Here is a 16,702-nt window from a genome sequence, read left to right as displayed (position 1 = left end):
CACACCTGGAGTATTGTGTGCAGTTTTGGTCCCCTAATCTGAGGAAAGACATCCTTGCCATAGAGAGAATACAAAGAAGGTTCACCAGATTGATTCCTGGGATGGCAGGACTTTCATATGAAGAAAGACTGGATGAACTGGGCTTGTACTCGTTGGAATTTAGAAGATTGAGGGGGGATCTGATTGAAACGTATAAGATCCTAAAGGGATTGGACAGGCTAGATGCAGAAAGATTGTTCCCGATGTTGGGGAAGTCCAGAACGAGGGGTCACAGTTTGAGGATAGAGGGGAAGCCTTTTAGGACCGAGATTAGGAAAAACTTCTTCACACAGAGAGTGGTGAATCTGTGGAATTCTCTGCCACAGGAAACTGTTGAGGCCAGTTCATTGGCTATGTTTAAGAGGGAGTTAGATATGGCCCTTGTGGCTACGGGGGTCAGGGGGTATGGAGGGAAGGCTGGGGCGGGGTTCTGAGTTGGGTGATCAGCCATGATCATAATAAATGGCGGTGCAGGCTCGAAGGGCCGAATGGCCTACTCCTGCAACTATTCTCTATGTTTCTATGTTTCTAAGACAAGAGCTACAGTACTGGCCTGGGAGAGGACATTGCCATTAGTTTACCTTTCCTGACAATAAATGTGGGGGTTTTGTGAGGGTGGCTCTGGTGGAGCTTCTCTTGTGCTTAAACATAGGGTTTCCATGTCTTCAAAGTAGGAAGGGGAATCTGTGTTACTCAACGGATCATCAATGTAGTATTGGTTGGAGGTTCTAGTTTTAAACCAATATTTCTCAAGTCATGAGATGTGGGAGAAGCACAGAAAGTTTTGACAAATTTCTGCCTTTGAAGTGAGTTAGCTCACAAGATATGGAAAGTGATCCACATTTTCCAGGGATTTGCTAGTGATCTCATATCTTATATTGCATCATATCACCTTATAATGTAGAAAGAGGCCATTGAATTTGGGCTGTTTTTCAGAGCATTCATCATCAGTCTAATTCCGCTAATTATTTCCCCATCACCTGTTCTCTCTCACACGCTTATCAATTCCTCCTGGATTTCCTGCCCTCCTCCCAACTACACTAATGGTAATTTCCAGCAGCCAAGTAAGTATTAGCATATTGTTGAGATGTAGGAGGAAATCAGACTGCCCAGGAAAACCAATAAAGTGACAGGAAGAATGTGCACACTCCTCACAAATACACTGTGATCTAGATCAAATAATTCTGAGTCACTGAATCTGTACAGCAGCAAAACCAAAGGTCGGCGAATGGTTGGGAGGAGGGAATGGGGAGGATTTAGGGTTGGTGCTGGTAAGATCATTTAGTAGTCACTTACCTTTTTTTCACATTGCCAGTTTTCACTTCAAACTTGATGCCACTATGTTGTTGCAGTGCTGGAGGGCTGCCTTTCAAACACGACTTGAAACTGGATCCATGCCTGCCGACCCAGATCACATAGCACTAATCAAAAGAAACCTAGAAAGGACTGGTCTGCAAATGAATGGTTTCAATTCATGGGGCACTGGCATTAGTACTCAAGAAATAGGGAACCATTCCATCAGGACAGGTTTCACGAATTGTTGGGGCCAATGAATTGGAGATAGATAAGGTTATTATTTACGTATTTGGACTGATCAAGCATGGAAGGGTTTCAGAAAAAAAAGAAATTTAGAAAGTTATTGAGGAAGGGTAAGGCAAGATGATAATTGGTAATCGGAGCATCTGAGGAAGTGTTTGAGTATACGACATAGGACTCTGTCTCCAACTACAGCTCGAGCAGGGCAAGATAATAAAGAGACAAAAGTGAAGGCTGTTTATCTGAATGCTCGCAACAGCTGTAGCACAATCAGCAGCACAGATAGAAAACAAAATTGGTATGATCTAATAACCAGTACCGTGTTAAAGTTGCAAAGCAAAGCATCCAGGGTTGGCAGTTAGTATTCCAGGCTGCTAATTTTTAAAGGAGTTAGGCGAATCAGCAATCACTATCATCAGTACAAACACCTACGTTTATGCTGTTGGTTCTTTTATTGAAGTGTCTTTTAATTCAACTTAAGAACACCTTTTAGCTGTATAATAAAAACTTGCACTCTTTCTGAAGAGCATAAAGATCTGCAGTGTTCAAAGTTCATTGAGGCACTTTAGTGGAGATTGCAGAACAAAAAAACTGCAGCTTTGATTTCTTTAGCAGTTACAACTGTATGGCCAATTATGTCAAAGAAACTGCTTGAGTCTGCCTCTCTCCAATTTCACAATGTCACAATAATCTCACAATCATATCTTTGTGGTACCTAATAAGACTATTTCACAGTAAAACAATAGTTGACATAGCAAATAACAACGGCAGCCATAACCAAAAAAAAAGAGACAAAACTCATTTGTCCTTAAATTTACCAAACCGCGTATTTACTGTTGCTTTTTACTATTTATCGACTGTTGGTTTTCTCTGCTCCATAAAGGTCTGCCAGTATTTTAAACCGTGGTCCCCAGTTGGTGAGGTAATCATAATCCTGATCCATATCTGCATTAACTGATTCCAAAGAGCTGAGTGACTCAGCCAATGAGCAGTTCCCTTCGTAAGCGTATGTAACCAGTGAATCATAAGGAGGTGCACTGAGATCTGCATCGTTCTCTCGCAATCGCTGGTCGATGAAGTCTCTGATGTTTGTGCTATTTTTCACTATTATGGTCTGACGATGTGGATGGCGGGTCTCAGGCATTACATCTCTTCGTAGCTGTATATCTTCAATTAAGTCAGGTTTCCTTAGTGTGCTAATGTCAAAAGCTTGGGTGTCTTCCTCTCCACCTCCTTCGTCGTCATAACTGATTACATTGTCTCTGATATCCTCCTTCGAAGTCATGCAGATTTCTTTCTTCCTTTGTCTTCTTAATGCCACAAACAGCACGACAATAACTAAATAAAATTGTAAGAAGTTTAAAATACATTTCTTCTAAGTGAAAAGCATAAAAAATCAGCTGAATGGCAAAGATCAAAAAACTTTATAATTAAGGTATTAACTTGCAACCTAACAATGATCAATTAAGGTCTGAATTGATACATTGAGAATTAAGTTAAGAATAAATAATATTTCTTGAATTGAAATCCCTGACCAAAAACAATTATTGAACAGGGTGGGAGAGAAATTTGTCCTCTTGCACACGTCACTATATCACCCACTTAGCACATAGAACAATGGATGATTTTCTTCATTAGAGAAGTATTCTTATCAAAGTTTAAATATTTTGAACCATATTAGCTATTGGTTTCAAAAAAGAGGTGGGGTGATATAGTGGTCAAATGGCCAACCCATTACCTTTCACTGAACTTATCAGAAGAACTTCTGGTGGCAATGCTAGATGCTTCAGTCTTTCTCAATTATTTCTTCCCAGCTGCTCTACAATACCAATCCAATATGGCCCCATGCTCTAACATAACTGCCTGGCTTAAGGAAACCATGCAGATTTTGTCCTATATTGTCCTGTGTCAGCAAGTCCTGCATAATCTCAGCCTTAACAATTAAATCTAACATCTTCCTAATCACTGAGGTCAGGCTAACTGGTCTATAATTTCCTTTCTGCTGCCTTCCTCCTTTCTTAAAGAGTGGAGTGACATTTGCAATTTTCCAGTCCTCTGCCACCATGTCAGAGTCCAATAATTTTTCAAAGATCATTGCTAATGCCTCCACAATCTCCACTGCTACTACTTTCAGAACCCTAGGGTATATTTTTTCTGGTCTGGATGACTTATATATCCTTAGAACTTTCAGCTTTTTGAGCACTTTCTCTCTCGTAATAGTAACTGCACTCACTTCTCTTCCTTCACACACTACAACATCTGGCACACTGCTAGAGTCTTCCGCAGTGAAGACTGATGCAAAACACTCATTTAGTTCATCTACCATCTCCTTGCCCCTGTTATTATTTCTCCGGCCTCATTTTCTAGCGGACCTATATCCACTCTCATCTCTCTTTTATTTTTTGCATGCTTGAAAAAGCTTTTATTATCCACTTTGATATTATTTGCTAGTTTGCTTTCATATTTCATATTTTCTCTTCTAATGATTCTTTTAGTTGCTCTCGGTATGTTTTTAAAAGCTTCCCAGTCTTCTATCTTCCTGATAATTTTTGCTTTGTTGTATGCCGTCTCTTTTGTTTTTACATCAGCTTTGACTTCCCTTGTCAGCCATGGTTGTACTATTTTGCCATTTGAGTATTTCTTCATTTTTGGAATATCCCTGTCCTGCACCTTTTTCACAGAAACACATGCCATTGCTGCTCTGCTGTCATCCCTGCCAGCAGCTCCTTCCAATTTACTTTGGAAACTCCTCTCTCATACCACTGTAATTTCCTTTACTCCACTGAAATACTGCTGCATCAGACTTTACTTTCTCCCTATCAATTTTCAAGTTGAACTCAATCGTATTGTGATCACTGGCTCCAAAGGGCTCTTTTACCTTAAGCTCCCTAATTGCCTCTGGTTCATTTCATAACACCAAATCCAGTATAACTGATCCTCCAGTAGGCCCAACAACAAACAGCTCTAAAAAGCCATCTCATAGGCATTCATGAAACTCACTCTCTTGAGATCCATTACCAACATGATTTTCCCAATCAACCTGCATGTTAAATTTTCCCATGACTATCATAACATTGCCCTTTTGACACGCCTTTTCTATTTCCTGTTGTAATATATGATCCACATCCCAGCTACTGTTAGGGGGCCTGTATATAATTGCCATCAGGGTCCTCTTACCGTTGAAGTTTCCTAACTTAACTCACAATGATTCAACATCTTCTGATCCTATGCCACGTCTTTCTACTGATTTGTTGCCATTGTTTACCAACAGCCCCATGCCACATCCTCTGCCTACCTTCCTATCCCTCTGATACAATGTGTAACTGTGAACATTCAGCTCCCAACCACAACCATCCTTTAGCCATGATTCAGTGATGGCCAGAACATAGAAACATAGAAACATAGAAAATAGGTGCAGGAGTAGGCCATTCAGCCCTTCGAGCCTGCACTACCATTTATTATGATCATGGCTGATCATCCAACTCAGAACCCCGCCCCAGCCTTCGTTCCATACCCCCTGACCCCCGTAGCCACAAGGGCCATATCTAACTCCCTCTTAAATATAGCCAATGAACTGGCCTCAACAGTTTCCTGTGGCAGAGAATTCCACAGATTCACCACTCTCTGTGTGAAGAAGTTTTTCCTAATCTCGGTCCTAAAAGGCTTCCCCTTTATCCTCAAACTGTGACCCCTTGTTCTGGACTTCCCCAACATACCTGACAATCTGTAATAGTCTAACAAGATCATCCACCTTGTTTCTTATACTCCATGCATTGAAATATAACATTTTGAGTACTGTATTTGCTGCTCTTTTTGATTCCGCATCCTTAAAGCACTGATACTCACCCTGCTGACTGCAATTTTGTCTTATCATCTGCCTGCCCTTCCTGACAGTCGTGACTGCACGCTATCTTAGCTCTTTTACCATTCATACTATATTGAGTCCATTCATCCGGTTCCCATGCCCCTGCCAAATTAGTTCAACCATCCCAGACATCTCTTACAAACCTGCCATGAGAATATTGGTCACCCTTGTGTTTAGGTGCAACCCGTCTCGTTTGTACAGTATAAGGAGTCTTGCCTCGACCATCTCATTAAACAGTGTGACCCAGAACACAACCATGTCCTGGGTGAAGTATGATTTTCCACAAAGTTCTTCTAATACCTCTCTTAATTATCTTAAGTACATCCTATTTATTGTCCTCTCTGCAAAGAGACACGGGCCCTTTATGTCTTGCCCATTGGGCCACTCATACTTTCACCAAGGGAAGCACGTTGCATCCCAAAAACATGAGATTCACTTCTCATAATTTACTAATGACTGCTGTGTTGAAAGTTTAATGCAGCTCTCTGCAAAATCATCTGTTCCATTCATTTCTCCCCACTGCATATATCACCACTATGGGAAATGTTATAGTAGATATCTTCTACTATAACAAAGTAAGGAACCCTTCCTTTGACCCTCAACTGCATTGTTGGCCTGAATTAAGTTTTGACAGTGCATTACTTCAGATTCTGTCAGGGCTGAATTCATGAAAAATCCCCAAGTGTGAGTGAAATTGTGTTTGAGTGGAGAACTGGTGGCTAAAAGTTATCACTGATATTCCCTATCTAGAGAGGTAAGGGAAATATTATGGTTGTTTCAACTGTTTTACACCACTGAAAGAAGAGCCTTCTTGGTATTTTCTTGGCTTGGAAATTCCAAAGAAAACACTTTAAGGCATTAAACTTAGAAAAATTAATATTTAATTTCAAGATAGAATTACCACTTAAATCATTGTTTGCACATCAGCATTTTTAATTATCTAGATATTTGATATGTTAAACCCCTACTCTAGCCATTCCTTTTTACAATAACTGCTTCTTTACAGAAGAACTTTAGAATGGAACAATATCATTTTGCCTGCAAACACTAACATAATCTCAGAGTTTTCATTTACCAGTCAAAATCATACCCTGATACTGAAGGTGAGGGAATGTATGTGTGGAGAGTGATTACAACAGCAATTATTAGTCTTGCATTAGCTTAGAGCTCACAATCAACAATAGGCTTCCCCCTACCCTTTCCCTTCCATGGGTAAAAATAGTTGCAGGAAGAGTGAAACAGAGTGGCCAGATCAAGTTGTCAAGGAAACGCTTATAACCGTTAACTAGACTAGGACACTCTCATCGGGGGTTAGTTTGGCTCTTTGCATCTTGGCATGTGTAGGGACGATAAACCCACAGCTGTCACTTTTTATCATTATTGACCCATTTTGTCCATTAGAGGTTATCATGCAACATTCAAAGGGTTTTTCGATAAGGTTGGTTTAATATAAATTTTCCTAAAACTTCATCACTGAATGTAAACTATGATTTCTACATATTTAGTCAATAATCCTTGTAATCAATTAGTAAGTGAATAGCCAATGTCTGGCTAGATTGCAGTAGATGGAAACTGAAGCAGACAATAAACTGCCCAATCCTGATATAGGGTCTCAGCTCAGTCAATAACATTGACCATCTCATTGTCTCCACAGATGCTACTTCATTTTCTCCATCTGCCTGACGATTTTGCTGTTAAAAATTACCAACGGCAAGAAGCAGCCAAATAGGCTGTGGTCCTCTTATTTACTTAGTGAACATATTGTTTTAAAAGTCTGGGGCACTCAGGACAGAAAAAAAGCTTCATTCAGTATAGTGTACATCCTTTCAAACACTTTTGGACAAATCAGAAATGAAACTAAATTTTTACCCTGATAAAAATACAATCAATTTTCTGTAGAGTAGAGGAAAATTAGCAACTTGAATTTCCACTTGTCATTTGTCACTCTACTACAGAACTATACGTAATCAATAAAGCACATCTATTTCATGTGCTATATCAGTTAAGGTTAAGATGAAAATGGTTGCTAAAACATAAAAAAGCTGGTTAAACTTAAACCTGAGACCTAAAATGCTAACAAATCCATTCAAATGTGGTTTCAGCTAAGCATCATATATCATGGCACAGCCTCAGAATAGAAGGTCATCGCTCTAGAAATAAGATGAGGGATTTCTTTAGCAAAAGGATGGTGAATCTATGGAATCAACTTCCACAGACAGTTGGAGTCTAAGTAAATGGGTATACTTCAAACTGAGGTTGGTAGTTTCTTAATTAGTAAGGGCATCAAAGTTTATAGGCAGAAAGCAGGAGAATTGTGGTTGAGGGGGAAAATAAACAAACTGTGATCAAATGGCAGAGCAGACTCAAAGGGCCAAATGGCCTAATTCTGCTCACATGTCTCATAATTAGAATTGTTATAAACGTTCTAACATTTCAAATTGATAGCATTTTAAGGAATTGGGGCGTACTAACTCCTTAAACTCACCTTTTTTTCCTCTCTTTCGTGGTACTCGACAAGGCTGTCCTCTTAGTCCCCTATTATTTGATATTGCATTAGAACCTCTTGCAATTGCTATTCGAGAATCTTCAAATATTACTGGGATAACTCGGGGATTAAAGTCCCATAAATTATCACTCTATGCTGATGATTTACTTTTATATATTTCTAATCCTGAGAGATCCATTCCTGCTGTTTTAGAGTTATTAGCACAATTTGGTCTTTTCTCAGGTTATAAATTAAATCTTAGTAAGAGTGAACTTTTTCCGATTAATAAACATCTTCCCTTATATTATAAATTTCCATTTAAATTGATTAATAATTACTTTTCATATCTTGGGATTAAAATTACTTGTAAACATAAAGATTTATTTAAGACTAACTTTTTACCATTAATAGACCATATTACTCAACTTTCATCTAAATGGTTTCCCTTATATTTAACTTTGATTGGTCGTATTAATGCAGTTAAGATGTTTTTTTTGCCAAAATTTTTATATGTGTTTCAGGCATTACCAATTTTCGTTCCTAAATCTTTTTTTGATAAAGTTGACTCTAAAATTTCTTCATTTATTTGGCAGAATAAGAATCCGAGACTGGGTAAAATACATTTACAGAAAGCTAAGAGAGATGGAGGTTTAGCATTACCTAACTTTAGATTTTATTATTGGGCTATTAATATTCGACATATGAAATTTTGGTTACTTGACCGGGACATACTATCTATTCCTAAATGGGTAGCATTGGAATTACAATCTGTTCAGGGTTATACACTTGGTTCTATTTTAGGTTCCTCTCTTCCTTTTGATTCGAAACGCCTTAAGCAGGTCTCTAACCCGATAGTTAAATATGCTTTGCGCATTTGGTTTCAATTCAGAAAATTTTTTGATCTTAATCAATTCGGGTTAGCGATTCCTATTTTAGGCAACATATTTTTTCCTCCCTCTTTTACGGATCGCGCTTTTCAAACTTGGAAGACTAAGGGTATTTTACGGTTTTTGGATTTATTTTTAGATGGTTCCCTTATGTCTTTTGAACAATTATCTAATAAATATAACTTATCAAGAATACATTTTTTTAGATATTTACAAGTTAGAAATTTCCTAAGTACTATACTTTCTTCCTTTCCAATGCTTCCTCCTATATATATTTTAGATTCGATAATTAACCTTAATCCATGTCAGAAAGGTGCATCGGCTATGATTTATAATATTATTATGAAACTTAGGAAAGCTCCATTTGATAAGATTAGGGTAGATTGGGAACAGGAATTGGGGCTTACCATTTCTGTGGATGATTGGGGGCAGATTTTACAATTAGTTAATACTTCCTCTATTTGTGCTAAACATTCCCTAATTCAATTTAAAGTGGTTCATAGAGCACATATGTCCAAAGATAAGTTAGCGCGTTTTTACTCGCATATTAATCCTTTCTGTGATAGATGTTCGGGGCAGATAGCCTCTTTAACTCATATGTTTTGGTCTTGCCCTACTTTGGAAACTTTTTGGAGAGATATTTTCAATATTATTTCTAAGGTATTAAATATAGATATCTCTCCTCACCCTATTACTGCTATCTTTGGACTACCTAAAATTTCTAGTAATCTTTCCCCTTCAGCCCGTAGAATGATTGCATTTCTTACTTTAATGGCGAAAAGATGTATTTTACAACATTGGAAAGAGCTTAATGCTCCAACTACCTTTTTTTGGTTTTCTCAGACGATTTTATGTTTGAATCTGGAGAAAATTAGAAGTAACCTTTATGATTCTTCATTTAAATTTGAACAGATTTGGGGACCTTTTATTCGATATTTTCATTTAATGTAATATTTACCCTTCTTGTTTTTTTTTCACTGTTTTAATGGAGGTCGGGATTGAGGACGTGATTTTAAGTTTAACTCTGTTTGGTTTCAAGTTAGCCCATTGCTTTGCTTTGCTTTTAGGTAGTTGCACGGTGGGTTTTTTTTTGGGGGGTTTTTTTTTCTTTTTTTTTCCATTGATATATATAAAATCTAGTATACTATTATGTTATCTTGGTTTCTTATGCTTAAATTACATTGTTTGTAGTATTTTCTTTTTGGTATTGTTATCTTTTGGAATTTTATTGTACTTTAACATTGTATTAATGTTTATATGGCTTACCTTTTTTGTATACTTACTCAATAAAAAGATTTAAAAAGAAAAAAAGAAAGGAATTGGGGCATTGGCTTCCCTGTTCTGTGTATATCTAGTATTCCTTCTCTTTTTTTTTTAAATTCAGTTTACCACTAATTTTCTTTTGAATAAGAAATATTGGCTTGGCTGTTATTTCAATTTATGGATGTACATGTGATTTATGAAGTTACAAGCATCAAGACATCAATAAACTATAATGACATTTTCATTTTAACTCACTAAGCCTTATTGGTGATTGTTCACCCATTTAATGTGTCACCAAAGCCCGTTGAACCATGTTGTAGTGTCAGACTCACCAAGAAGTATAATAATGCAAAGCAAGATTGCTATCAATGCCTCTGTGCTCAAGCCCACTGGCAGAAAGATTGCCTCTACGTTACAGGATAAGATTGTACCATCCATATCACATCCGCAGACTCGTATTGTCAAAGTATTTGTGCTGCTTTGTGTAGGGTAGCCACTGTCTGAGATCACAACTGGAAGGAAATAGAGCTCCAATTGTCTGCGACTGTAGCCGTTCCTCTTAGATAAGATTCCAGCTGTGTTGTCTAAGGCAAGCACAAGAAAGAAGATTTTAAAAAATGTAAAACAAATTATACAACGTTAGAGAATTATTATGCGTCAGTTCTTTGGCAAAGCATTTCAAGTGATCTCACACAACTTCATTTTTTTTTCTCAACTGTGACTCACTCGTCCATACTCCTACCTCCAAGTCAGAAAAGCATGAGTTCAACTCCCAAATGAGATATCTAGTCACACAAAAAAATGAGGACCAAAGCACCAATGCATTGGTACATGATGGCCATACTGTTGGAAGTGTGATATGTCGGGAGTTAAACACCCATCTTTTACAATTGCACAGAATGCAATCCTTGTTTAGTTTTCAAAGAAGAGCGAGAGGGTCACATGTTGGAATCTGCAGCAAAAAAAAAGCTAAAGGAAGAACTAAGTCAAGATGAAGGGGTCTTGGCCAGATGACCAGAAACATCAATTTCTCTCTACAGTTGTTGCCTGATTGCTGAGTTCTTCTAATACCTTGTTTTTGTTCCATTATCACTGCCCAATATTCCTTCATCTATCTATATAGATGTTTGCGGTTATTTTTAAGCTGATTGGTAACAAATTACCGCTGTACTGCTTTGCTTTACAATTGAGAACACCCAACTAAAGAACTGCATACACTATGTTGCTCCTTTGCATTAGCTATATAGATGCAGGCCTTTCTTTTCTTCCTAATCTGTCAAAACTGTTCTAACACAGTGAATGTTTCCAGCAGAGGTGTGAGAAAACCACTGGAACACTGAATGGTTGTAAGTAATCTCCGAAATTTAAGAGCTAATACTAAAGCAGATTGGTCTGTGTGTGATAATTCATTTATTTAGAGATACAACACAGACTTAATGACCCAATGCAATGAGTCCATGCCACCCAATTAGATCCATGTGACCAATTAGCTTACTAACCTACTTTGGAGTATGAGAGAAAACTAGAATACCCAGAAGAAATACATGTGGTCAGAGTGAGAACTTAAAAATGTCTTACAGTTAGCAATGGAAATAAATCCTGATCGCTGGCATTGTAATAACATTAAATTAACTACTCTGCTACCTTGCTGCCCGTTCTTTACTAACTGAGCATAACTAGTGAGTAATAGAATGGAAAATGATGTGTCGTATATGGTAAAGCATTGTATGGTTTCTGAGTCCACAATAACATTCTGGTCTTTTGCAAGGAATCTTTATGAAACATTTCTAGGTTTCAACCGGGCTTTAAAGATTCAAGTATTTTGTATATAATAAGAGGATTGGAAAAATATGATGTGGCTATACATGTTCATTTAGTTCTAATGATTACAGAGAGACAAGTTATCAAAATTTTATTTTGATATACTAATCACTATGTTAGCTCAAGTAAGTTTTGATAGAAAGAGAAAGTATAATTACTTAACTGAGTTTTACTTAAACTCTTGACTTCAGTAAGCTGAATCCCAACAGGAATATTTAATTTACTTTTATTAGTAAAATATCATTGTCATTTTTACTTAGTGTTTATTCATAACATATTTAAAGAAATAAACATGTATCTGATATCCTTTTTCACAACCTATAGATATTCGAAAGAGATTTCCAGCCGATGGAGTCCAGTCACTGTCGTGACATAAAAAAAAATTGCAGACAATTGTGCACAATAAGCTTCACGAACAGCAAAAGATGAATACAATGAAGTACTCCTTTCTTTTGGGAACTTGAATACAGAATAGTTATGGACCCAGACATCGGTAATAATAAACAGCCCTGCTCTTCTTCAAACATGAACCTGGATCTACCCAGAGGGCAGAGGGAGCCTTGATATTGTCTGAAAGGAAGTACTTCAGCAGTGTAGGGTACTGCTCCCATGGTGCTGAATTAGATTGTTAGCCTGGACTTCAAACTCAAAGCACTGAAATGTGACTTTGAAATGACAACCTTACAAATATAAAAACGTATAAGTTAAGAAGAAGAGCAGAACTAGCCCCTAGCCCTTGAATCCACTCCATCATTTAATAAAATCATGGCTAATTTAATACTGATCTTGGTGACACACTTTCATCTACCTGTGATAACCTTTCATCTCCTTATTCTTCAAAGTGTGAATCTGGTGAGCTAGCTACCTTCTGAACATGATTTCTATTTCTTTGCAGAAATATTGGGAAGGTATCAACTGTTCACCAAATAATTAATTTCTTTCTTAAAATAAACATCGCTCTGTTTCCAGACCGTGACTCCTGAAATAATGAGAACCACAGTTGCATCGTTTCTAGAGAAAGTACAAACAAAACCTCCTCAGGCAATGCCCAGTTCTTCATGGTTCACTGCTAGGCAAAGGTGCTTGTAAACCAGAGGAAATATAAGACCCAATATTTCTGAGCTCTGCAGTCCTACTATATCATATCATGAACAGCATATACAATCAAGTTTTAGGTTAAGTGACAGGTAGAATTTGGCAGTTGCTGCAAGTCTGCAGGCACCTTGTTCCATGTGTAAACGTGGTTTGTAGTTATGTTTCATACTATCTGAGCTATGAACAGTTCACAGGACTGGAATCTTGGGATAAACTGGAGGACCTGCATACATTTATAACTCTCCAATCTTTCTCACTGAATACTAGTTACAGATACTTCCAGCATTGTAACTGGCCCTTCAGTTAACCAAAACCAGGATGAGCAGCTACCGTGACCGATTTTCCTCTCACATCCCCATCAACTCCTCCCATTCCAAATGCCCTCCTCACAACATATCACCCCACTACCATCAATTCTCAAGCCACCATTTTCAAACAGCAGTTCAGAAGAATTAAGTTATTAATCATCATGGCTTTGGCATGTGGGAGGAAACTGGAGCACCCTAAGGAAATCTCCACATCACAAGGAGAATGAGCAAATGGCAAGCAGACACCTCCAAGGTCAGATTGACCACAATCTGAGTACTGGAGCTTTGAGGTGGCAGAATTAAGTCAAAGTTGTCTCCAAATATTTAGCTCAAAGGATTCTGGCTGTTGATGCACCTATTTTTGCAAAGAGATTCAGCATTGCAAAGAACAGAAGAAAGACACAAATCTTTCATAAATCTCCCATGGCTATTTTGACTATACCTCTTCCCACTCTGTTTCCTGTAAAAATGTCATTCCTTTTTTCTCAGTTCCTTTGTCTCTGCCGCATCTGTTCCAAGGATGAGGCTTTTTTTTCCAGAGCATCAGAAATGTCCTTCTTCTTCAAAGAATGGTGTTTCCCTTCCTCCATCATTTATGCCAGCCTCACACACATCTCCTCCGTTTCCCAGACATCCACCCTCACCCTATCTTCCCACCACCTTAAATTGGATAGCGTTCCATTTGTCTGCACCTCCCACCCCTTGAGCCTCTGCATGAAGCACATCATTTTCACAACTTCCACAATCTTCAAAGGGATCATACCACCAAACATATCTTTACCTCCCCATAAGTCTCTGCATTCCACAGGGATTTCTCCCTCCGTGTTTCCCTTATCCCTCCCCACTAATCTCCCTCCTGGCACTTATCCCTAAAAGCAGAGAAAGTGCTACAACTGCCCATCTATCTCTTCCTCATCTACAGTCAGGGTTCCAAAGATTCCTTTCAGAGGAGGCAACATTTTACTTGCAAATCTGTTGGTGTCATCTACTCTATCCGGTGCTCTGATAAAGGACCTCTATATTGATGAACCTGATGTAGATTGGAATACCGCTTCATCAAGCCCCTTGCTCCGTGCACAAAACAGAGAATTTCCCAGTGGCCAACCGTTTTGATTCCCATCTACATTCCCATTCCAACGTGTCAGTCCATGCCTCTTCTTCTGCCTCGACGAGGCCACTCTCTATTGGAAGATAGAACCTCATATTCTGTCTGGGTAGCTTCCAACCTAAATAGCATGAGCAATGATTTCTCTAACTTCTGGTAAATTTTCCCCCTCCCCTCTCCTTCCAGTCCCCACTCTGGCTCCCATTTTATCTCTTCCCTTCTCCTCAACTGCCTATCACTCCCTCCTGGTGCCCCTTCACCTTCCCTTTCTCCCATGGTCTACTCTCCTCTCCTATCTTATTCCTTTTTCTCCAGCTTTTTCCACCTATCACCTCCCAGCTTCTTACTTCATCACCTTCCCATCCCACCTTTCTTCCCCCTCACCTGGCTTCACCTTCCAACTTGTACTACTTCCGCTCCCCACCTTCTTATTGCGGCTTCTTCCCTCTTCCTTTCCAGTCCTGACAAGGGTTCTTGGTCCAAAACATTGGCAGTTAATTCTTTTCTGACTTGTCAGAGCAGCTGGGTTTCTCCAGCATTGTGTTTAATACTTGATCCTGCAACTTCCATGCTTCAATAAAATATCTCTGAATTTGACTGACCCATTAATGAAAAGGTAACATTTTATTGAAAAGCTATTGATGATTTTTAATGCTAATCCATAATAAGTGTGGGTCAAACCGAATTACTCAAACATTAATCCTCAGTCGATTGAGTAAATGCACTAAACAACCACATCAGCACAACGCATTCTATCTTTGAAGTACATGTTATCGATATCTCTCGAATGGATTAGAGGCAGTGCAATTCAACTTGTATGCAGAGGTTTTCTTTTCTAATTGATGGCATAAGGATATGGAAGTTGGATTTCAAAAACCTGTTGGGACATACTTGCTGCTGAAGTGAATAGCAGATGGGATTCTGGCAAAATATTTCTATCCATTAGTAACACTTCAGACTTACTCACAATTTACTTGAAGTACAGAAGTTCCCCTCTTAAAGACTAACATCTTGAAAATATGCTATCTATAGAAAATGTTGTAAGACTTCATTTTTCGAGAATGGAAAGAGCTTGCTGGGGTGGAGGGTGAAGAACTAAATAATAAATATATGATATACTGTAAATAAATGTATAACAACTAGCTTTCTGGAGGACAAGTTTTCACGCACAGGTTCCTGAGTTATCCATCATTTTGGTATAAAAAGTAGAATGCCGGCCCATAATTTATCCTGAGTTAGACTGGGAATTGTCACTGTACAAAGACACCTGAGTGTTCTTGCACACTGGTAATTGAAATCAAACTTGCAGCAATCAATTAAAAATGCTAATACCATGTTGACAAAAGATTTTGAGCAGAGGCGCAAATAATGTCTTACTACAATTATACAGGATCCTGGTGAGACCACACCTGGAATATTCAATGCTTTTTGCCCTCCTTATCTATATAAGACATATTTGTCATAGAGGAAGTGCAACAAAGCTTCACCAGACTTCCTCTGGCAGAATGCTGCATACTGAATGAGGGTCACCATCTCAGGTTTGAGAATAAGACATCTTGAACTTAAATTTAAAGATGAAATTTCTTCATTTAGAAAGTGATGACCTTATTTAAGGATATAATTTTTTTTGAATAAAATGGCATCAAAGGACATGAAGATAAAACAGAATTATAATATTGAGAGAGATATTCAGCCATGATTTTATTGAAGCACTGAACAGGCTCAAAGGCCCAAATGGGCTACTCCTGCTTTTAATTTCCATGTTTCTGTTTCCCCTGCTAGGACAGATGAAACTTTCATAGACCTTTCCACAGCCTTGTCATTGGTTCTTCTAACAATGCCTACACAGCAGAAATTACAGTATAAAAGCAGAGCTGTCTCCCTCCAGCAAGTTTCGGAGATGTCTGATATTCTGCACCTTCTTCTTCAGTAGAAAGTGAAGGAGTGTGTTCTGCAGTATGTTTGGACAACTTTATTTCAAATAGATTCCTATGTTTGCAGGCTATGGGAACTGTGTGTGAAGATTACAAATGTGCCATGTTCCAAAGGCAATACGAAGATAGGTGGAGGGCAGGTAGTTCTGAGGAAATAGGAAGGCTACAGAAGGACAGAGAGATTAGGAGAATGGGCAAAGGAGTGACAAGAAATGTATGGTCATACACTTTGGTAGAGGAAATGAAAGGGTCGACTATTTAATTCATGAAGAGGAAATACAAAATCTGAGGCACAAGGGGATTTTCGGATCCTCGTGCAGGATTCCCTAAAGATTATTTTGGAGATTGAATTTGTGGTGAGGAA

General features: G+C 38.3%; 1 protein-coding gene across 4 annotated transcripts in view; it reads right to left on the bottom strand.

The window, feature by feature from the left end:
* Positions 1-2,027: 2,027 nt before the first annotated feature.
* The window catches only part of LOC134357903 (cadherin-12-like), a 669,532-nt gene continuing 654,857 nt past the window's right edge, over positions 2,028-16,702 (bottom strand). For all 4 annotated transcript variants that reach the window (XM_063069667.1, XM_063069666.1, XM_063069668.1 and 1 more), the window contains 2 exons: positions 10,408-10,659; positions 2,028-2,913 (listed from right to left, as the gene is read on the bottom strand). In XM_063069667.1, the coding sequence (XP_062925737.1) occupies positions 2,426-2,913; positions 10,408-10,659 (740 nt within the window). In that variant the 3' untranslated portion in view covers positions 2,028-2,425. The remainder of the gene's footprint in view (positions 2,914-10,407; positions 10,660-16,702) is intronic.

Source organism: Mobula hypostoma, chromosome 17, assembly GCF_963921235.1.
Source record: "Mobula hypostoma chromosome 17, sMobHyp1.1, whole genome shotgun sequence".
NCBI classification, from domain to species: domain Eukaryota; kingdom Metazoa; phylum Chordata; class Chondrichthyes; order Myliobatiformes; family Myliobatidae; genus Mobula; species Mobula hypostoma.
Note: the sequence above shows the minus strand (reverse complement) of the source record. Positions and strands in the feature narration are given on the sequence as shown.